This window comes from Heterodontus francisci, chromosome 5 (genome assembly GCF_036365525.1).
Source record: "Heterodontus francisci isolate sHetFra1 chromosome 5, sHetFra1.hap1, whole genome shotgun sequence".
NCBI classification, from domain to species: Eukaryota; Metazoa; Chordata; class Chondrichthyes; order Heterodontiformes; family Heterodontidae; genus Heterodontus; species Heterodontus francisci.
In genome coordinates this window covers 77,134,449-77,158,171 of record NC_090375.1, presented here as the reverse complement: position 1 = coordinate 77,158,171, position 23,723 = coordinate 77,134,449, and the positions used below count along the sequence as shown (strand labels likewise).

General features: G+C 45.6%; 1 protein-coding gene across 1 annotated transcript in view; it reads left to right on the top strand.

The window, feature by feature from the left end:
• LOC137369926 (RNA-binding Raly-like protein) overlaps window positions 1–23,723 on the top strand; it is a 600,853-nt gene that overhangs the window by 381,702 nt on the left and 195,428 nt on the right. The window contains exon 3 of the mRNA XM_068031670.1: window positions 12,350–12,397. Coding sequence (XP_067887771.1) covers window positions 12,350–12,397 — 48 coding nt within the window. The remainder of the gene's footprint in view (window positions 1–12,349; window positions 12,398–23,723) is intronic.

Below are 23,723 nucleotides of genomic sequence, written 5' to 3'. Positions count from 1 at the left end.
AGTTAGCCATGTGACTGAAACTGGTCTGACCACTTCTGTGTATTGGAGGAACAGGGACTGCTAGATCCCTATTGTTTCAACATTGTCTGTTATCATGGAAATGTTTTTCCGGTTAGGGCTTGCAATTTTCATGTGGCGAAATAATGTGGGCCTCAGTCTTGGCAGGTGGGGTTTGCCTAACAATATCAAATACTTAATGTACTCATTTTAATACTGTTATTTCAAATGTTATTCAATTGTACATGAAAGTGATAGTTGTCTAAAAACTTCCCTTTGAGTTGGCCTCTGTTTAATCATTAAAAATAGCTTTCCTACATATGCCACATATAGTACTGAGACATTTTTGGTAAATAGTATCCTGTGAAGAGTATTTTCATTTTCATTATAAGTAATTACGGTACTAATCTTGGTGTCTGTGTCCTGGCTGTGAACTGCCTGAACTTGCTCAGTATTGCCCTGTTAGCACTCAAAAGTGGGATGGTAATGGAACCCAAATTAAGCAGCTGCTAGTTGCACCAATTTACAGCTGCTTAGACACCTTGGCTGGAATTTTACGTTGGACAGGAGGTCCCACTCACTTGCTGAAAAGTTGGTGGTCAGCCCGCCTCTGACGGCCTGGGGAGCCAGACTGGGATTTTTTGCTTCCCAGGCCCTGAATTGGTCTTGGGCGGGACTTCTTACCTCTTTGAGGCAGGAAGTCCCGCCCAATGGAGCTGTGGGCCGCCAGCTCTTAGTCCCAGCAGCGCCACCGGGAGTGGTGGTGACTGCTGGGACTACAACCAGGCAACAGGAAGGATGGCCCTGGAGGTCAAGTATGTATTTACGAAGTGATTCCTGACAACCCCGCCGGCCACTGACTTCATCAGACTGCACTAAGATGCGCACATGCACAAACGGGCTCCCGCTCTCTGCGTGTGTGTGGTGTTCCGCATTGCAAGGACTGGTTGGCGGATGCGCAGATGACGTCATCGCGTAACGTGGGGAAGTGAGGGACAAGCGGCCGAAGACCTTGGCGGCGGATGTACTCTCCTCCTCCCCATCCCCCACGCCCCTACCCAGTCACGAACTGCAGGCCGCTCGGTCCCCGCCGCTTCCCACCCCGGTCCACTCTCTCTGGCCACTCGCTCCCAGCCTGCTCACTCCCTCTCCCCCACCACCTGTTCTCTCCGGCCACTGTGTGCTGCCATGGATTTACGTTGCCTGTGATTATTTGAGCAGCGCCATCTTTAGTCCTGGCAGCTGCCTGAATGTCGCAGACTATGACGTTTAGGTGGAACAGGCTGCATTTGTGCACGTGCGAGTACAGCACCACCTAGTGGTTGTGTTGTCAGCAAACCGTGTTTTTAGGGCCTCACGGGATAATCAGCAGGGCCCCGGTGAGGCAAGTGGGGGGGGTGGTCAATTGGTGAGGGGGGTGCGGGGAGGGCGGGCAGGAGGAGTGTTTTGCAATGGAGATGGTTGGGTCTTCGGGAGCAGCCCTCCGTGGGGCACAGAGTGCCTCATCAGGATGCCATCCCCACAGCCCACAAAAAGGCTGCCTGGTTTTACCAGCCAGGGTTCTTGGAGCTTTTGCCATCTGGCTACCAAGAGTAAAATACCTGCAATGGTGGCAGGAGGCCCTTAAGTGGCAGTTAATTGGCCACATAAGGGCCTTGATTGGGTTGGGGTGGGTGGGCTGTTTCTCGCCACTGCCGCTCCACATAAAATTGCAGTGGGGGCCGGGAACGCCACCCCTCCCACCTCCCATTAAATTTTACACCTGCCCCCCACCCCGCCACCCCCTGCCACCAGCCCACTCATTGGGGGGCCCAGTTCTGAATTTTGGGTGAATTTGAACACTGATGGGTAGAGCTCCCACCTGAAACAATAGATGTGAAACGACTTCATTTCAATCCCAATGCCATTTTTGATTCAACCTGCTTAACTACCGGAAGATCCTGCTTCTACTTACCAACCATGGACTGGACAAGTAACGAGGTGCCGTGTCCAGCTATACTTAAAGGCATCTGCAACACCTGTCCGGTAAAGCTGGATGGAGCTTTTGGAGACATTTTTCTGGCAATGGCCTCTGAGTTTTCAACCTTAACAAATTTGAATACTTAATTTCTTCTGTCACCTCATAGTTTGGCTTCTTTCTGTTCTTAACAAAAAAAAGTACACCCTGTCCTTTAACTGGTGCCACAGGCCCTTAACCACTGGCTATATCAGTGTCCTCAGTACCTTGCTCTACGGCAGCAAGGCCTGGACAACGTATGTCAGCCAAGAGCGACATCTCAATTCATTCCATCTTCGCTGCCTCCAGAGAATCCTTGGCATCAGGTGGCAGGACCGTATCTCCAACACAGAAGTCCTCAAGGCGGCCAACATCCCCAGCATATACACCCTACTGAGCCAGCAGCGCTTGAGATGGCTTGGCCATGTGAGCCGCATGGAAGATGGCAGAATCCCCAAGGACACATTGTACAGAGAGCTCGTCACTGGTATCAGACCCATCAGCCGTCCATGTCTCCGCTTTAAAGACGTCTGCAAACGCGACATGAAGTCCTGTGACATTGACCATAAGTCATGGGAGTCAGTTGCCAGTGATCGCCAGAGCTGGCGGACAGCCATAAATGCGGGGCTAAACAGTGGCGAGTCGAAGAGACTTAGCCGTTGGTGGGAAAAAAGACAGAAGCGCAAGGGGAGAGACAACTGTGTAACAGCCCCGACAACCAATTTTATCTGCAGCACCTATGTAAGAGTCTGTCACTCTAGTATTGGCCTTTTTAGCCACTCCAGGCGCTGCTTCACAAACCACTGACCACCTCCAGGCGCTTACCCATTGTCTCTCGAGACAAGGAGGCCAAAGAACAAGAAGAAGATATCACCCCCATTTCCTACCTTTAAATTAGTGAGTTTCTGGTTGGGAGCACATATTTTAAGTATCAATCTTTCAATTAGCTCAGCTGGCAATGGTTAAAATCATACTGACCAAGTCAGTCTGCTGGACAGAGTTTGTAAGCAGAGGTTAAATGTGATATTTTGAATCTGAGTGAAAGAGGAGAAAGGTATATTGGATATATGCTGTGGAATGCAGGATGGGTCCAAGTGTTGCCCAGGCTTTCAGATAATGTGCAGAAAATGTGGCAAGCATAACCATAAATAATACCACAGTGCAAAATAACAGAACAAATGAAAATCCGGTGCTAGCTTTGGGGGAAAAAAAATTTGTGAATGCAGTAGTGGAAAGTCAATGTAGACTGAGAGCTGGATTTTCATTCATGGGTCGGGAACTGGAAATAGGGGTTGGTTCCAGGTCCCAACCCCACACGCCAAGCTTGAAGCACACCCACAGGGATTTTTAAATCCTCAGCCAATTAAAGGCCAGGGAGCAGGCGCGTTTTCCCATCAGGGATGGCAGGTGTGCTCATGATGCTGGCGGGCCAATGGGAGACAGCCTCACCAGCTGAGGTGGAAGCTGCCAATTTGAAGATGGAAACTGCAAGGGAGAAGGCCAGGTAAGTTTATTTTGATTTTTAAAACTGCCACAGCTGCCTGATCATGATCCTGAAGGGGCAACCACTCCAGGGGATGGCCAGTGGCCGCAGCTGTGGCCTAGTAGCCATGGGTTGGGAGATCAGGTCCCTCTCATGATTCATCACTCCTCTCACCCTGAGCCCACCGCATTGGCCTGGACATGATCCAGACCGACATGGGATGCCTGCCTTGCTGATTGAAAATTCCATTTGGCATGGGGACGGGACCGTAATAGGCACTTTAATTGGCTGCCTGCCAAATTGCACGACCTCCTGCCTCCAATCTGGACCCCGACCGCATTTAAAAATCCAGCCCTGAGTGCGAATAAGAAGTTTTGAGGACGAGTGAACACTTTGTCTGACTGCGATTGCAAAAGATTACAGAATAGTGTGAAATTTGGCTAGGTAAAAGTGATGGAATAACCAGAAGCACATACATTAATTTCACTGCTATGTGTTGCCAGCAAGAGATATAAAAATGCCACATTGAACCTGTCATTTGTAGTGGTGTCAAAATATGTCAAGCCAATTTTAGCACTGATCGTTTGTGGAGCTGAAGAAAAATCAATGAATGAGAAGGGTGCTTGCAGTTCAAGCTCAGAATTTTTAAAAAATGTATTTATTTTTTATTTTTGCGGGCGTTGCTGGCAAGGCCAGCATTTATTGCCCATCCCTAATTGCCCTTGAGAAGGTGGTGGTGAACTGCTTTCTTGAACCACTGCAGTCCATGTGGGGTAGGTACACCCACAGTGCTGTTAGGAAGGGAGTTCCAGGATTTTGACCCAGCGACAGAGAAGGAACGGCGATATAGTTCCAAGTCAGGGTGGTGTGTGACTTGGAGGGGAACTTGCAGGTGGTGGTGTTCCCATGCATTTGCTGCCCTTGTCCTTCTAGTTGGTAGAGGTCACAGGTTTGGAAAGTGCTGTCGAAGGAGCCTTGGTGCGTTGCTGCAGTGCATCTTGTAGATGGTACACACTGCTGCCACTGTGCGTCGGTGTGGAGGAAGTGAACATTGTGGATGGGGTGCCAATCAAGCCGGCTGCTTTGTCCTGGATGGTATTGAGCATCTTGACTGTTGCAACTGCACCCATCCAGGCAAATGGAGTATATTCCATCACACTCCTGACTTGTGTCTTGCAGATGGTGGACAGGCTTTAGGGAGTCAGGAGGTGAGTTACTCGCCGCAGGATTCCGAGCCTCTGACCTGCTCTTCTAGCCACGGTATTTATATGACTACTCCTGGTCAGTTTTTGGTCAATGGTAACCCCCAGGATGTTGATAATGGGGTATTTAGCAATCGTAATGCCATTGAATGTCAAGGGGAGATGGTTAGATTCTCTCTTGTTGGAGATGGTTATTGCCTGGCACTTGTGTAGCGCGAATGTTACTTGCAACGTATCAGCCCAAGCCTGGATATTGTCCAAGTCTTGTTGCATTTCTACACTGATTGCTTCAGTATCTGAGGAGTCGTGAATGGTGCTGAACGTTGTGCAATCATCAGCAAACATCCCCACTTCTGACCTTATGATTGAAGGAAGGTCATTGATGAAGCAGCTGAAGATGGTTGGGCCTAGGACACTACCCTGAGGGACTCCTGCAGTGATGCCCTGGAGCTGAGATGATTGACCAACAACCACAACAATCTTCCTTTGTGCTAGGCATGACTCCAACCAGCGGAGAGTTTTCCCCTTGATTCCCATTGACTTTAGTTTTGCTAGGGTTCCTTGATGCTATACTGGGTCAAATGCTGCCTTGACATCAAGGGCAGTCACTCTTGCCTCACCTCTTGAGTTCAGCTCTTTTGTCCATGTTTGAACAAAGGCTGTAATGAGGTCAGGAGCTGAGTGGCCCTGGCGGAACTCCAACTGAGCGTCACTGAGCAGGTTATTGCTAAGCAAGTGCCGCTTGATAGCACTGCCAACGACACCTTCCATCACTTTACTGATGATCAAGAATAGACTGATGGGGGGGTAATTGACCGGGTTGGATTTATTCTGCTTTTTGTATACAGGACATAACTGGGCAATTTTCCACATTGCTGGATAGATGCCAGTGTTGTAGCTGTACTGGAATAGCTTGACTAGGGGCACAGCAGGTTCTGGAGCACGTCTTCAGTACTATTGCCGGAATGTTGTCAGGGTCATAGCGTTTACAGTATCCAGTGCCTTTAGTTGTTTCTTGATATCATGTGGAGTGAATTGAATTGGCTGAAGACTGGCATCTATGATGCTGGGGACCTCAGGAGGCGGCCAAGATGGATTATCCACGTGACTCTTTTGGCTGAAGATTGTTGCAAATGCTTCAGCCTTCCCTTTTGCACTGATGTGCTGGACTCCCCCGTCATTGAGGATGGGGATATTTGTGGAGCCACCTCCTCCATTTAATTGTTTAATTGTCCACCACCATTCATGACTGGATGTGGCAGCACTGCAGTGCATAGATCTGATCCGTTGGTTGTGGATTTGCTTAGCTCTGTCTACTGCACGCTGCTTATGCTGTTTGGCACGTGAGTAATCCTGGGTTGTAGCTTCACCAGGTTGATGCCTCATTTTGAGGTATACCTGATTCTGCTCCTGGCCTGCCCTCCTGCACTTTTCTTTGAACCAAGGTTGATCCCCCAGCTTGATGGTAATGGTCGAGTAGGGGCTATGTTGGGCCGTAAGGTTACGGATTGTGGTTGAATACAGTTCTACTGCTACTGATGGCCCATAGCACCTCATGGATTCCCAGTTTTGCATTGCTAGATCTGTTTAAAATCTATCCCATTTTGTAAGGGGGTAGTGCCACACAACACGATGGAGGGTATCCTCAATGTGAAGGCAGGAGTTCGTCTCCACAAGGACTGTGCAGTGGTCACAAATACTGTCATGGACAGATACATCTGCAGCAGGCAGATTGGAGAGGACGAGGTCAAGTATGCTTTTCCCGCTTGTTGGTTCCCTCACTAACGGACCTTCATTTGGGGCAGCACAGTGGCGCAGTGGTTAGCACCGCAGCCTCACAGCTCCAGCGACCCGGGTTCAATTCTGGGTACTGCCTGTGTGGAGTTTGCAAGTTCTCCCTGTGTCTGCGTGGGTTTTCTCTGGGTGCTCCGGTTCCCTCCCACAGCCAAAAGACTTGCAGGTTGGTAGGTAAATTGGCCTTTATAAATTGCCCCTAGTATAGGTAGGTGGTAGGGAAATATAGGGACAGGTGGGGATGTGGTAGGGATATGGAATTAGTGTAGGATTAGTATAAATGGGTGGTTGATGGTCGGCACAGACTCGGTGGGCCGAAGGGCCTGTTTCAGTGCTGTATCTCTAAACTAAACTAAACTATACCCAGTCTAGCAGTTATGTCCTTTATCACTCAGCCAGCTCGGTCAGTAGTGGTGCTACTGAACCACTCTTGGTGATGGGCATTGAAGTCTGATTGGGTCGGAAGCATCAGCACCCCACCCGCCATCCTTAATTGAACGGCAGCTAATTAGAAGGATGCTTCTGGTAAAATCACCAAGCCAATCTCTTTGCCAAATAGTGCTGCCTCAGGACCTTCAGCTGGAACTAAATGAAGCAAGTTCCAGGTTATGCAAAATCAATACTGTTTATGGGACATACTGATTCTTATTGATTCTGCTGGCATTGCATCTGCTCTCGAAGTACATCATCAAATAATTTATTGATATATGAACGCACTAAGATGATGGGCCCATCTGTTCTGTCTGAGATCATAAGAATTCTAACCTCATCTACTTTTATTAGTAATTTAGAGCTTACCAGTATTTGAAATAATTTTAAAGTTGTCCTTGAACAATTTGTGTTTCTTTGTGCGTTTAATTCCTTTCATTCAGTTGTCTAGCATTCTTGAATCATTCCTATTCATATAGTATAACTTTGGGTTCCTTTTCCTGTCTGATGTCTCTAGTTACATTTGAGGAGATGTGTGTGATCATGAACCAGCTGTATGAAATACTAGTCTTAACACCCTATTTTGTACAAGATTATATAATAGACAAGGAATAGCAGGCAAACAAAGTGCTGTGTGTGTTCTTTCTATCCATGATCATTTTATTTAAAAGCCTAATTATTTGATTTGCCATTTTACACCATTATTTGAGAAATGTCAGAGTAAAAAGGAAATTATAGACCTGTTAGCCTACCATCTGTTGTGTGGGAATTATTGGAATATATAATAAGGACAGAGTGACTGAGCACTTGGAGAAATTTGAGTTGATTATAGAGATGAATTGGTAATGGATAGGTGATGTTTAACAAGCCTAATTGAATTTTTTGAGCAAGTAAATAAAATAGTAGACAAGGGACTATCTATGAATGTAGTTTATATGGATTTCCAGAAGGCATTTGATAAAGTTCCACATAAGAGACTTGGCTAAAATTATAGCTCATGGAATTATTCTTCTTCTTTGGCCTCCTTGTCTCAAGAGACAATGGGTAAACGCCTGGAGGTGGTCAGTGGTTTGAAGGCAGATTATTGACCTGGAGATTGTTTAGGTGATAGAAGATAGAGTGGAGGAAATGACGAGCAGTGTCCCACAGGATCTGTCCTGGAGTCTCAGCTATTTCCAGTATTTATTAATGACTTAATAAAGTAGAGAGGCATATACCCAAGTTTGCCAATGACACAAAGATTGGTGGCAAAGTAAGTGGTGTAGGCAGGAGCATAAAATTACAAAGAGACACTGATGAATTTGGTGAGTGGGCAGAACTGTGATCAATGGATTTCAACACAGGTAAGTGTGTGATCATTCATTTCAAAATAGGATAGATCTGAGTATTTGTTAAATGGTTAAAACGTAAGAATAGTGGATGTCCAAAGAGATTTAGGGGTCCAGATTACTAAAATGTAGTGGTAAGTTATAAAAATAATCAAAAATGCTATTGGAATGTTTGCCTTCAGAATTAGAAGGCTAGAATATTAAAAAAAGGGGGTTTTGCTACAGTTATATAACGCTCTGCTTAGACCACATCTGTAATATGGTGTTCAGCTCGGAGCAGTGAACATTAAAAAGGAGATGTTGGCCTTGGAAAGAGAGCTGTCTAACGCAGTGCAAATTCACCAGAATGTTACCAGGAATGCAAGGGTTAAATTATGAGGAGAGATTATATAAATATAAAGTGATGGAAGTTGTCATCGCCCGTGCTATCAAGCAACACTTGCTTAGCAATAACCTGCTCAGTGGCGCTCAGTTTGGGTTCCACCAGGGCCACTCAGCTCCTGACCTCATTACAGCCTTGGTTCAAACATGGACAAAAGAGCTGAACTCGAGGTGAGGTGAGAGTGACTGCCCTTGACATCAAGGCAGCATTTGACCCAGTATGGCATCAAGGAACCCTAGCAAAACTAAAGTCAGTGGGAATCAGAGGGAAAACTCTCTGCTGGTTGGAGTCATACCTAGCACAAAGGAAGATGGTTGTGGTTGTTGGTCAATCATCTCAGCTCCATGACATCACTGCAGGAGTCCCTCAGGGTAGTGTCCTCGGCCTAACCATTTTCAGCTGCTTCATCAATGACCTTCCTTCAATCATAAGGTCAGATGTGGGATGTTCGCTGATGATTGCACAATGTTCAGCACCATTCGCAACTCCTCAGATACTGAAGCAGTCCATGTAGAAATGCAGGCTTGGGCTGATAAGTGGCAAGTAACATTCATGCCACACAAGTGCCAGGCAATGACTATCTCAAACAAGAGAGAATCTAACTATCTCCCCTTGACAGTCAGAGGCATTACGATTGCTAAATCCCCCACTATTGACCTCCGAGAGTTGCCATTGACCAGAAACTGAACAGGAGTAGCCATATAAATACCATGGCTACAAGAGCAGGTAAGAGGCTAGGAATCCAGTGGCACGTAACTCACCTCCTGACTCCCCAAAGCCTGTCCACCATCTACAAGGCACAGGTCAGGGGTGTGATGGAATACACTCCACTTACCTGGATGGGTGCAGCTCCAATAACACTCAAAAAGCTCGATACCATCCAGGACAAAGCAACCGCTTGATTGGCACCCCATCCACAAACATTCACTCCCTCCACCACCGACGCACAGTGGCAGCAAGGTGTACCATCTTCAAAATGCACTGCAGCTGTGCACCAAGGTGCTTTAGACAGCACCTTCCAAACCCGTGACCTCTATCACCTGGAAGGACAAGGGTAGCAGCTGCATGGGAACATCACCACTTGCAAGTTCCCCTCCAAGCCACTTATCATCCTGACTTGGAACTATATCGCTGTTCCTTCACTTTCACTGGGTCAAAATCCTGGAACTCCCTTCCGAACAGCACTGTGGGTGTACCTACCCCACATGGACTGGCGTTTCAAGAAGGCGGCTCACCACCTTCTCAAGGGAAATCAGGGATGGGAAATAAATGCTGTCCTAGCTAGCGATACCCACATCGCATGAACAAATATAATTTTTTTTCCCCCTGGAATAAAGAAGGATAAGGGGTGATTGAGGGTTTTCGGATTTTGAAAGGAATTGAAAGGGTAAATCGAGAGACCTTTTCCCACTGGTGGACGAAACCAGGACAATGGGACGTAATATTATTAAAATTAGAGCCAGATCATTTAGGAAACAAGTTAGGAAACACTTCTTCATGCAAAGAGTGATAGAAGTGTGAAATTCTCTGCCACAAAAGCAGCCAATTCTAGTTCAATTGATAATTTTAAATCTGAGATTGATAGAGTTTTTGTTAATGCAGGATAGTAAGGGATATGGAGCCAAGGTGGTAGGCTGGAATTAAGATACATATCTACCTTGATCTCATTGAATGACAGAACTGACTCAAGGAGCTGAATGGCCTACTCCTGTTCCTATGTCAGTGTCCTATTGCCTATGGCTTTGAGGCTTTGAAATCTATTTTGGCAGTTTTGTTTACTTGTGAAGGTTTTCTTATTTTCTTTCACTACCAGCTTGACCTCAAAGAGAAGAGAAGGCTATAATCAGGCTGGAAGTCTAGGTTCTTTCCCAGTTCCTGTTTTGCTGCTCCACTGTATGTGGCTGGAGCTTATAAGATATTCTGTGACCAGGCCAGCATTTATTGCCCATCCCCAATTGCCCTTGAGAAGGTTGTGGTGAGCTGCCTAGTAGCAGTTTGATACAACTGAGTGGCTTGCTAGGCTATTTCAGAGGGCATTTAAGAGTCAGGTCTGGAGCCACATGTGGGCCAGACCAGGTAAGGATGGCAAGTTTCCTTCCCGAAATGATATTAGTGAATCTGATGGATTTTTACGACAGTCAATGATCGTTTCATGGCACCATTACTGAGAGTAGCATTTCAATTGCAGATTTTTATTGATTAACTGAATTTATTAATTAATTGAATTTAAATTCCACCAGCTGCTGTGGTAGGATTTGAACCATTGTCACTGGGGTATTAGCCTAGGCCTCTGGATTACTAGTCCAGTGATATTGCCACAATGCCACAATCAATAGCTTCCATTTATTAGTAACATCACCATTGGTGAAGAGATTAAGTGCACTAATTTAAAAGTCTGAACAGATGTCTGCAGTGGAAGATGATGTGCAGGGACCCCTAAGTATATAGCCAGTTATCTGTGTAAATTCATAGCAAGTCTCTTGGGGAAAAAAAATCACCTGCTAGAAACTGAGAAAAGTCTGCTAATTGGAGCTAGAGCATCTAGAAATGTAAGGAAACTTAGAATTTACAGCAATCTTTTTATGATCCTGATTTAGCTGATGTGTCACAGACAGGATTTGGGACTGCATTGCTGTAAAGATATGATGATTGGTGACAACTCAATGCTTCATTGACAAATATTAAGAAAGTTCACATAATTTTTAGTCATAAATTCCTTCAACTCACTGACAGCAGTGTTGTTGTAGACCGCTTAAAGGCAAAGTTACCACTGTACTACATTGCACCACGGCCATGGGGAGACGCTGCCAGGTAAAGCTTGCCGACCACCTAGCAGGGTCCCCCCTTTGAGGCCAATCCAGGGCCCCCAGAGGATCCCCCCGGCAGAAATGGCCTCCCTCCACCTTCACTAACACCCCTGCCTGAATGGCCTCAGCAATCCCGACCCAACTTAACTCTCCCAGGATCTTATCTTGTCTTCCAGCCTACCACCGGGACCCCCGCCACCAGAATGGAATAGGTCCTAAGTACTGGCCTCCCCTATCCCTGTTTCCTTTTCACAACCACCTCACCCCCACAACTTTCTCACTGCGAGATGCCCAACAAATCCTAATCCCCACAAGTACGTGACTGCCAGTAGATGTTCCTTAGTTGTCCAATTTTCTGTCGGCCGGAAGATGCTTTCTGCATAGTTATGAGCATAGTTCTCAGTTGCCATCCAGAGATCCCTAATTAAGTAAACATTTTCACCAAAAGCAAAGAAATTATTTTATTTGTGCGATAGAAAAATTACTTTTAAAGGAACCTAAAGTTGATAAGAAAACAGTGCGTTAGCAAAATCACTTTACTTTTGATTATGCACCAAATCAAATGTATACTTAAAAACAAGTGTTCAAGTGCTAGAAATCAAAATAAAAAATAGAAAATGTTAGAAACATGCAGAAGAATCCTTAGGACTAAAAACATTTTTATTAGAATTGTCAAAAAAAAAATAGAGGGGGAATAGAAGCTGACTGACTGACCATGTATTTCCAGCATTTCCTGTCTTCAGTATACCTCATTTGTTTTGGCCCTTAGTCTTACCATCTATATTTCTATATGATAATATGCTATTAGCAGTTTTCTTTGCTTCAAATGTATCTTGAATTGATTTAAAGATAATCGATTTCATTAAGCTTGGAAAAGTGAAAGCTTTTATTTTAAAGCTTCTCATTAATCTTATTTTCCCTTTTTCAGCAGTGGTTATGACTTTGACTACGACTATTACAGAGATGATTTCTACAGTCGGTATGTATATTTGTACTTCTTTTGCAGAGTGTGCAACATTTTAGCTTTATCATTAACTGTAAATGGTCGGTATGATACAATTTCTAAATTAACAATGATCAGCACTTACACCTGTCTTGCCACTGTTACGAACAAGGTGGGAGGAGTGCACTGTCTTTTCTAGTCCCACTTCTCCACAGGTCACAACGTATATTTTAAAAATGTTTACCCAGTTACCAATTCAGTCAACCATAAACTCTACTCTATATTCCAGAATAAAATACACCAACCAGGTTTCTTTAATAAGCAACAAAATTATCAGTTTATTATCAAGCAAGACTTATCAAGTAACGAAGCAAAGCATGAATACACAGATTGAAATATGAAAGTTTCCTTTTCAAATTCCCCATATCACACTCACACGCATTCTGAAAAAAATACAGAAATTCTCTCTGCTGAGGTCTGTTACAAAAAAAAGACAATAAAAAGAGAATACTTTGGCCAAATACTTGCTAATTCTTGAAGAAAAAAGAGAAGATATGGAAGGAAATCAGTTGTCCCTTTTTTGATCTGGCATCCGGATATACGGAGACAAGTCACTGGGATCTTTTCTAAAGCAGATCTTTTCAGATGGCATTGAGAATTAATCTGGCAGGTTTTTCCAGCTTCTGAGGAGAGATGTAGCGCCAGGGATTTCCCACATTGGATCTTTGCAGGGTTTCTTCAAAGAGGTAGAGAAAGAGGTGAGCTGGGTGGTTTCTTTTTCCTTGGCAGGCAAAACACCAACTGTCTTCAAAACAGTTCATACTGAACTGAAAACAATATCTTTCCCAAACAGAAAGTCAACCTCCTGACCTCCATAAACCTTGATATGTGGCTTCTCTGTAAATATCTAGGTCAGGTCACCAAGGTGTCTGTTGTTTGTTGATCTTAAAGCACATTATTTCCAGCACAGGTTATTTTCAAACAACATCTCAAGTGTCCTTTCAGTGAACTTGGTTTAAAAAAAACACATCCATGGAATCTTTTCATTTTTAACGCAAATCTTGAGCAAATTGTCATAGGGAGTGACAAGGTATTGGAGGTTTTGGCAGGCTTAAAAGTGGACAAATCTCCAGGTCTGGACGATTTGTGTCCCAGGATGCTTTGGGAAGCGAGGGTGGAGATTGCAGGGGCTCTGACCCAAATTTTTAATTCCCCTCTGGCCACGGGGGAGGTGCCAGAGGACTGGAGAACAGCTAATGTGGTCCCGCTATTTAAGAAAGGTTGTAGAGATAAGCCAGGGAACTACAGACCAGTGAGTCTCACATCAGTGGTAGGGAAGCTATTGGAGAAAATTCTGAAGGGAAGAATCTATCTCCACTTGGAGAGGCAAAATTTGATTAGGAATAGTCAGCATGGCTTTGTCAGAGGGAGGTCATGCCTAACAAATTTGATTGAATTTTTTGAGCATGTGACCAGGTGTATAGATGAGGGTAGTGCAGTTGATGTAGTTTACATGGATTTCAGCAAAGTCTTTGACAAGGTCCCACATGGGAGACTTATCAAGAAAGCAAATGCACATGGGATACAAGGTAACTTGATAAGGTGGATTCAAAATTGGCTTAGCTGTAGGAGACAGAGAGTAATGACAGATGGCTGCTTTAGTGACTGGAAGCCAGTGTCTAGTGGCGTACCACAGGGATCTGTGCTGGGTCCCCGATTGTTTGTCATTTATATAAACGACACAGATGACTATGTGGGGGGTAGGATCGGTAAGTTCGCGGATGACACAAAGATTGGCCGAGTGGTTAACAGTAAGGTTCAGTGTCTTGGGTTACAGGAAGATATAGACGGGATGGTCAAATGGGCATAAAAGTGGTAGATGGAATTTAACCCTGAAAAGTGTGAGGTGATACACTTTGGAAGGAGTAATGTGACACGGAAGTATTCAATGAATGGCCTGACACTGGGAAGTTCCGAGGAACAAAGGGACCTTGGCGTGTTTGTCCATTGATCTCTGAAGGCAGAAGGGCAGGTTAATAGGGTGGTGAAAAAGGCACATGGGACACTTGCCTTTATCAATCGAGGCATAGATTATAAAAGCAGGTTGGTCATGTTGGAGTTGTATAGAACTTTGGTAAGGCCACAGCTGGAGTACTATGTGCAATTCTTGTTGCCACATTATAGGAAGGATGTGATTGCACTGGAGGGAGTGCAGAGGCGATTCACCAGGATGTTGCCTGGGATGGAACATTTAAGCTATGAAGAGAGGTTGGATAGGCTTGGGTTGTTTTTGCTGGAGTAGAGAAGACTGAGGGGTGACCTGATCGAGGTGTACAAGATTACGAGGGGCATGGACAGGGTGAATAGGGAGCAGCTGTTCCCCTTAGTTGAAGGGTCAGTTACGAGGGGACACAAGTTTAAGGTGAAGGGCAGGAAGTTTAAGGGGGATTTGAGGAAGAACTTTTTTACCTAGAGAGTGGTGACGGTCTGGAATGCACTGCCTGGGAGGGAGGTAGAGGTGGGTTGCCTCAGATCCTTTAAAAAGTACCTGCACTTGGCACGTCATAACATTCAAGGCTATGGGCCAAGTGCTGGCAAATGGGATTAGGTAGACAGGTCAGGTGTCTTTAATACATCGGTGCAGACTCGATGGGCCGAAGGACCTCTTCCGCACTGTATTATTCTGTGATTCTGTGAAATCCTCAAAAAATAAAATATAAAAAAAGGAAGCACTTGCATAACACCGTGGCAAGTTAAAGATCAGAAATCCGCCCCCCCCAAAAAAAATGACCTGAAAGTTCAGTGCATCAATAAAATCTCTAAATTCAGTTAGACATGGGACAAAATCCTGCAGTCCATTGAAAATGCATCTATTTAAAGATGGTATATCTATCCTTATACACCATTATTAAAATTCTGAGTAAAATTAAAGAAAGCCTCTGGTGCAAGAGGAGCAGAACTTGGAGAGAAGTACCATATCTTTTATTTTATTTTTTTATGTAGAGATACAGCACTGAAACAGGCCCTTCGGCCCACCAAGTCAGTGCCGACCAACAACCACCCATTTATACTAACCCTACAGTAATCCCATATTCCCTACCACCTACCTACACTAGGGGCAATTTACAATGGCCAATTTAGCTATCACCTGCAAGTCTTTGGCAGTGGGAGGAAACCGGAGCACCCGGTGAAAACCCACGCAGTCACAGGGAAAACTTGCAAACTCCGCACAGGCAGTACCCAGAATTGAACCCGAGTCCCTGGAGCTGTGAGGCTGCGGTGCTAACCACTGCGCCACTGTGCCGCCCACTTTGATGGATTTAATTAGTTAATTTGCAATGGTCAAATAGTCAAAACATGAATATAAATCTGGCCAATTCTTCTATTGTGCAGAAAAGAAAATGTCAGTTGTTAAAAAGCAAAACTGAAAGAACATACGATATTTTTACCAAAGGGAATAGAAATAGCAGCTCCATGAAGCATGACTCATTCCAATTATACCTTTAAATGCTGATATATTCCTTAACAGAATCAAACTTCCCATATTATCTCTGAGAATGCTGAAATACTACATTATCTAGAAAATAGTATTTGCTAAGAATTAAGCTGCAGACAAATTTCTCTATTTAAACTGTCTTATAAATTGCAGTATAAATCTTGCAGTTATTGCATTCATGTATTTTGGTAGGTAAACTGGTATGAATCACGAGCGTGCCCTTAAAACTACTTGAGGTAAGTGATATATGAAAGCTTGTTGGAAGTGAATTTAAAACCTTTTCAGCAAAGAAACTTTAATCACATCCTTCCCCATTGCTTTCAATATTTTATGAGTGGTGGGCAGAAATACAAAAAACAAAGCCGAGCTTACTGACTTAATTCAAGTACAATTGAACATCTGTTTCCTCAATCAAAAACTAGCACTGCAGATACTGGCAGCCTTCAGGGGCATGAAATGAAGATGATACAGCAGCTACATAGCCAGCTGCGAAGGTCAACTTCTTTGAGGAACCTTCAGTGATGCGTGATCCACCTCTTCGCAGTTTGCCTCCGCATGCATCAAATTTGCCCATTATCCAAGCCCCAAAATCCAATTTCAATCCTTTCATTTATATGGATATGTATAAATCTCGGAAATAAAATCCAGAAATTCATATTAGCAATTGCAGTTCCAGTTAAATTGGAATTAAAAATTGCATTCAAATTGAACAAAACATTATGAAGAATTAAGAATGACAAATACGTATATGCCTTGTGGCTTTATGATCTCTCTTTAGACCTACTCTTGTGTGTCAACTGTGGCTCAGTTTGTAGCATTCTCGCTTGTGCATATGAAGGTTGTGGGGTCAAGTCCCACTCCAGGATTTGAGTGCAATAATCTAGGCGGGCAGTCTAGTGCAGTACTGAGGGAGTGCCATACTGTCGGAGGTGCTGTCTCAGGTGAATGTAAAAAGATACTGTGGCATTATTTCAAAGAGCTGCTGTGTTATTGCCACTGTCCTGATCAATATTTATCCCTCAATCAACATCACCAAAGCAGATTGTCTGGACCTTTTATAGAGGGAAGGTGGTGGCATAGTGGTAATGTCACTGGACTAGTAATCTAGAGTCCCAGGCTAATGCAGTGGGGACATGGGTTCGAATCCCACCATGGTAGTTGGTGAAACTTGAATTCAAGTAATAAATCTGGAATTTAAAAAAGAAGCAAGTCTAATGGTGACCATGAAACCATTGGCGATTCCTGTAAAAACCCATCTGGTTCACTAATGTCCTTTAGGGAAGGAAAACTGCTGTCATGTGACTCCAGTCCCACAGCAATGCGGTTGCCTCTTAAATGCCCTCTGAAAGGGCCTTGCAAGCCAATGAGGGATGGACAATAAGTGCTGACCTAGCCAGCAACGCCCACATCCCATGAAGGAATTTAAAAAAATTATATTTCTGTCTTTGGGAGCTTGCTTTGTGCAAATTGGCTGCTGCATTTCCAGCATTATAACAGTGAGTACACTTCAAAAGTACTTTTATTTATTTGTTTCTGGGATGTGGGCACTTCTGGCTAGGCCTGCATTTATTGCCCATCCCTAATTGCCCTTGAGAAAGTGATGGTGAACTGCCGCCTTGAACTGTTGCAGTCCTTGGGGTGTAGATTTACTAACAATGCTGTTAAGGGAGTTCCAGGATTTTGGCCTAGCGACAATGAAGGAACGGCGATATAGTTCCTTGTCAGGGTGGTGTGTGGCTTGGAGGGGAACTTGCAGGTGGTGGTGTTGCCATGCATCTGCTGCCCTTGTCCTTCTAGGTGATAGAGATCATGGGTTTGGAAGGTGCTGTCGAAGGAACTTTGGTGAGTTGCTGCAGTGCTTCTTGTAGATGTTACGCACTGCTGTGACTGTGCATGGGTGGTGGAGGGAGTGAATGTTGAAGGCGGTGGATGGATGCTAATTCACGGGCTACTCTGTCCTGGATGATGTCGAGCTTCGTGAGTGATGTTGGAGCTGCAGCCATCCAGGCAAGTGGAGAATATTCCATCAAACTCCAGACTTGTGCTTTGTAGATGCGAACAGGCTTTGGAGAGACAGGAGGTTAGTTACTCGCTGTAGAAGTCCTAGCATCTGACCTCCTCTTGTAGCCACAGCATTTTTCTGGCTAGTCCAGTTCAGTTTCTGATCAATGGTAACCCCCAGGATGTTGATAGTGAGGGATTCAGCGATGGTAATGCTATTGAGCATCAAGGGGAGATGGTTAGATTCTCTCTTGTTAGAGATGGTCATTGCCTGTCACTTGTGTGGTGCGAATGTTACTTGCCACTTATCAGCCCAAGCCTGGATATTGTCAGGTCTTGTTGCATATGGACATGGGCTGCTTCAGTATCTGAGGAGTCATGAATGGTGTTGGACATTGTGCAATAATCAGCGATCATCCCCACTTCTGACCTTATGATGGAGGCTAGGTCATTGATGAAGCAGCTGAAGGTGGTTGGGCCTAGGACACTACCCTGAGGAACTCCTACAGTGATGTCCTGGAACTGTGATGATTGACCTCCAACATCCACAACCATCTTCCTTTGTGCTTGGTATGACTCCAACCAATGGAGAGTTTTCCCCCTGATTCCCATTGAATCCAGTTTTGCTAGGGCTCCTTGATGCCGTACTCGGTCAAATGCTGCCTTGATGTCAAGGGCAGTGCTATGGCCAGGTGAGAAAGGGGTCTAGGGTTCCATCTCAGCATTCACCTGGTCTTACCATAACCTTAATTTTAAACACGCCGTTTTTTTATCACCCCCTTAGCGAATCCTTGTCCACTAACTTCCAATTATAAGGCAAAGAAATTAGCCAAACAGGTTTTCTTAGGTTTAAAGAAAAAAGGTTGAACTTTATTGAAACTTAAACTTAAACTCTATTTTTCTTCTGCTCTTTCCTGTCTCTATCTGCATGTGTGATTCACATATGCATGCTAGCATGGGCACTTCATGTATCGCTTAACACCTAAAAATAAAGAAAAATAAAGCGGAAAAGTTTGAGGCAATCACTGAAGAGGGTTTTTGTTACGGGTCTTCAAACTCACTGTAGAGTCCTTAATTGTAGGTAGATCTTGCTCTTCGTTGGGGCCCAGTATTCTTCTTAAACCTTGCTCGCTGGAGGAGACCATTCTCTCTTGGGGTTCATGTGTCTTCAGTGGATTTGGAGTTCCATGAGAAAGAGAGGGAGAGCCAGACAGGAGAGGCTGTGGTGAGCCAGTCAGGAGAGAACTGTTTCAGTCCCGGAGAATTCTGCAATCTCTGAGTTCAAACTGTTGGTAAAATTCAGAAAAACTGGTTGCCAAGCAGGCTAGTCACATGACCAGCTGGCTGACCACATCTGTTTGTGGATTCTCTGGTCTTGCACGACCCTGGAATGTCTCCTCTTACACACAATACCTGGTGCTCAAAGTCCATTGTGGGTTAAATTGGATGATGGAAGTCACCCCTTTGTCTCCACAAACACTGTCTGTTAATTTGCAAATGTCTTTCCAGACAAGGGCCTGGTGATTGGTTTTTTTAAACAAGGCCTTTCTTCACTTCAGCAACAGTTTTCAAATCAATGTTCATAAAATTAGTATGCCTCATTCTTGGCAGGTGGGGATCTAGCATGACCGCAGTCACTCTTGCCTCACCTCTGAAGTTCAACTCTTTCGTCCATGTTTAGACCAAGCCTATAATGAGGTCAGGAGCTTAGTGGCCCTGGCAAAACCCAAACTGAGCATCAGTGAGCAGGTTATTGCTGAGCAAGTGCTGCTTGATAGCACCCCTTCGATCACTTTGCTGACGATCGGGAGTAGATAGCGAGGTAATTGGCCAGGTTGGAGTGAATCGGATTTCCTGAAGACTGGCATCTGTGATGCTGGGGACCTCAGGAGGAGGCCGAGATGGATCATCCACTCAGCAGTTCTAGCTGAAGATGGATGCAAATGCTTCAGCCTTGTCTTTTGCACTGATTTTCAGGGCTTCCCCATCATTAAGGATGGAGATATTTGTGGATTTGCCTCCTCCTGTCTGTTATTTAATTATCCACCACATTTCATGACTGGATGTGGCAGGACTGCAGAGCTTAGATCTGATCTGTTGGTTGTGGGATCACTTAGCCCTGTCAATTGCATGTTGCTTCTGCTGTTTGGCATGCAGGTAGTCTGGAGTTGTAGCTTCACATTTCTCATTTTGTGGTATGCCTGGTGATGCTCCTGGCATGCTCTCCTTCACTCTTCATTGAACCAGAGTTGGTCCCTAGCTTGATAGTAATGGTAGAGTGGGGGATATGCCAGGCCATGCGATTACAGATAGTGGTTGAATACAATTCTGCTGCTGTTGATGGACCACAGCACCTCATGGATGCTCAGTTTTGAGTTGCTAGATTTGTTTTAAATCTATCCCATTTAGCATGGTGGTGGTGATGGGTACCCTCAATGTGAAGATGGGACTTGGTATCCACAAGGACTGTGTGGTGGTCACTCCTACCAATACCATCATGGATGGATGCATCTACGACAGGCAGATTGGTGAGGATGAGGTTAATAGGTTTTTCCCTCTTGTCGGTTCCCTCACCACCAGCTGCAAACCCAGTCTAGCAGTTATGTCCTTTAGTGCTCGGTCAGTAGTGGTGCTACCAAGCCACTTTTGGTGATTGATATTGAAGTCCCCCACCCAGAGTACATTTTGTGCCCTAGCTACCCTCAGTGCTTCTTCCAATTGGTGTTCAACATGGAGAACCACTAAATCATCAGCTGAGGGTGGTGGGGGTGTGATGGCGGTAGGTGGTTATCAGCAGGAGGTTTCCTTGTCCATGATTGACCTGATGTCATGAGACTTCATGGGGTCCGGAGTCAATGTTGAGGACTCCCCCAGATCAACTCCCTCCCGACTCTATGCCACTGTGCCGCCACCTCTGGTGGGTCTGTCTTGTCGGGGGGACAGCACATACCCAAGGATGGAGATGGTGGTATCTGGGACATTGTCTGTAAGGAATGATTCCGTGACTATGATTATGTTAGGCTGTTGCTTGATTAGTCTGTGGGACAGCTCTCCCAATTTTTGCACAAGCACCCAGATGTTAGTAAGGAGGATTTTGCAGGGTCGACAGGGCTGGGTTTTCTGTTATCATTTCTAGTGCCGAGGTCAATGCTGGGTGGTCCGTCTGGTTTTATTCCTTTCCTAAGATTTTGTAGCAGTTTGATACAACTGAGTAGCTAGCGAGGCCATTTCAGAGGGCCTTTAAGAGTTCTAAAGCGCTTTGAGATGTTAGGTGGTCATGAAAGGTACCATATAAATGCAAGTCTTTTTTTCCTTATTTTTCTTGATAGTGCCACCTGAGGGCCTGGGGTCTTTGAATTGGATGACCACTGATCTTTAGAAAGAGTTTGTTGGGATGGCAATGGCCCTTCCCTCAGGGCGTAGTCCTCATCAGCCTGGATCTATGAACTAATTCCTGCATGTAAGCTTACCTGAGAGGACAGTCTGAGAGGAGAGCTTTCCTATTCTGCTGTCATGAGAGAGAGAGTAGACTCCTGAGAATGCTCTCTCCCAGTGGGGTCAGGATATTGGAGTCTAACTGTTACACAGTCACAGCTATTTGCCATATATGGGGCAGGATTTTATTTTCCCGCCACCAGGAGCGGCAGCGGCACCATGATGAAACTGCTGTCTCTGCGCAGGTGCTGGCACCATTTTTAAAGGGCTTTCAGCCCTGCTCAGTGAATGCAGAGTTGCCCCAAGCCCACTACAATAAAACTAAATGTTTGGCCCATTTCCCCCACTCCTCAACCCAATACACTGAAAATGCAGGCTTGGGCAGCACAGTGGCGCAGTGGTTAGCACCGCAGCCTCACAGATCCAGCGACCCGGGTTCAGTTCTGGGTACTGTCTGTGCGGAGTTTGCAAGTTCTCTCTGTGACCGCGTGGGTTTCCACCGGGTGCTCCAGTTTCCTCCCACAGCCAAAGACTTGCAGGTTGATAGGTAAATTGGCCATTATAAGTTGCCCCTAGTGTAGGTAGGTGGTAGGAGAATTGAGGGAAGATGGGGATGTGGTAGGGAGTATGGAATTAATGTCTTTGGCCTCCTTGTCTCGAGAGACAATGGGTAAGCACCTGGAGGTGGTCAGTGGTTTGTGAAGCAGCACCTGGTCTGGCTATAAAGGCCAATTCTAGAGTGACAGACTCTTCTGCAGGTGCTGCAGATAAAATTGGTTGTCGGGGCTGTTACACAGTTGGCTCTCTCCTTGCGCTTCTGTCTTTTTTCCTGCCAACTGCTAAGTCTCTTCGACTCGCCACGCTTTAGCCCCGCCTTTATGGTTGCCCGCCAGCTCTGGCGATTGCTGGCAACTGACTCCCACGACTTGTGATCAATGTCACAGGCCTTCATGTTGCGTTTGCAGATGTCTTTAAAGCAGAGCCATGGACGGCCGGTGGATCTGGTACCAGTGACGAGCTCGCTGTACAATGTGTTTTTGGGGATCCTGCCATCTTCCAGCGGCTCACATGGCCAAGCCATCTCGGGCGCCGCTGGCTTAGTAGGGTGTATATGCTGGGGATGCTGGCTGCCTCGAGGACTTCTGTTTTGGAGATACGGTCCTGCCACCTGATGCCAAGGATCTCCGGAGGCAGCGAAGATGGAATGAATTGAGACGTCGCTCTTGGCTGACGTGCGTTGTCCAGGCCTCACTGCCGTAGAGCAAGGTACTGAGGACACAGGCTTGATACACTGGGACTTTTGTGTTCCGTGTCAATGCGCCATTTTCCCACACTCTTGGCCAGTCTGGACATAGCAGTGGAAGCCTTTCCCATGCGCTTGTTTAATTCTGCATCGAGAGACAGGTTACTGGTGATAGTTGAGCCTGGGTAGGTGAACTCTTGAACCACTTCCAGAGTGTGGTCGCCAATATTGATGGATGGAGCATTTCTGACGTCCTGTCCCATGATGTTCATTTTCTTGAGGCTGATGGTTAGGCCAAATTAATTGCAGGCAGCCACAAACCTGTCGATGAGTCTCTGCTCACACTCTTCAGTGTGAGATGTTAATGCAGCATCGTCAGCAAAGAGGAGTTCCCTGATGAGAACTTTCCGTACTTTGGTCTTCGCTTTTAGACGGGCAAGGTTGAACAACCTGCCACTTGATCTTGTGTGAAGGATTAGTATAAATGGGTGGTTGATGGTCGTCACAGACTCGGTGGACCGAGAGGCCTGTTTCAGTGCTGTATGACACTATGACCTTGTCCCCGCCCTGCCCCCCCCCACCACCCCCCAACTACACTAAAAATGCTCTGATCTCCCTTCGCCACCTGGACAGGAAGGTGAAGACGCTTGAGTGCCACTCGTTGCACTGAGATTCGGAACCTACTGTAAGATTGCAGGGAATTGGATTTTAATGTACGCATCGAGTTAATTTAAATATTTAAAAAGTCGGTTCCCGTCACCGAGCAGCGGGTGGGGGTGGTCACCGTGGAGCCTCGCCAGCACCGGGAAGATCGGGCCAGCAATCCCAGCGTCGGGCTCCATGGCAGATCGCTGCCGCTGTGATCATCCAGCCCCCATCCACCACACGCCCCGCAACCCAGCCATGGATCTACACTATCTACACTTCGGGAACTTGACACAATTCAGCCCAATGTGTGGGACAATGCTTTGCGTTCACGTGTGTGTAAGAGAGAGATGTTCTTCTAGCATTCGTCTGTTCATGACAGGACTCCTGAAATCATCATCTCCATGTGCTTAAAGCCTGTGGCTAACCTTTCCTGAGCTTCTGCTACTGCCCATTTTGCAGCCTTACTGAAGTTGAATTTCAACCCCATCCCCTCTCTTGCTGCGTTTCTTTCCTTTTAATACTTACCATGGCAGGGACAT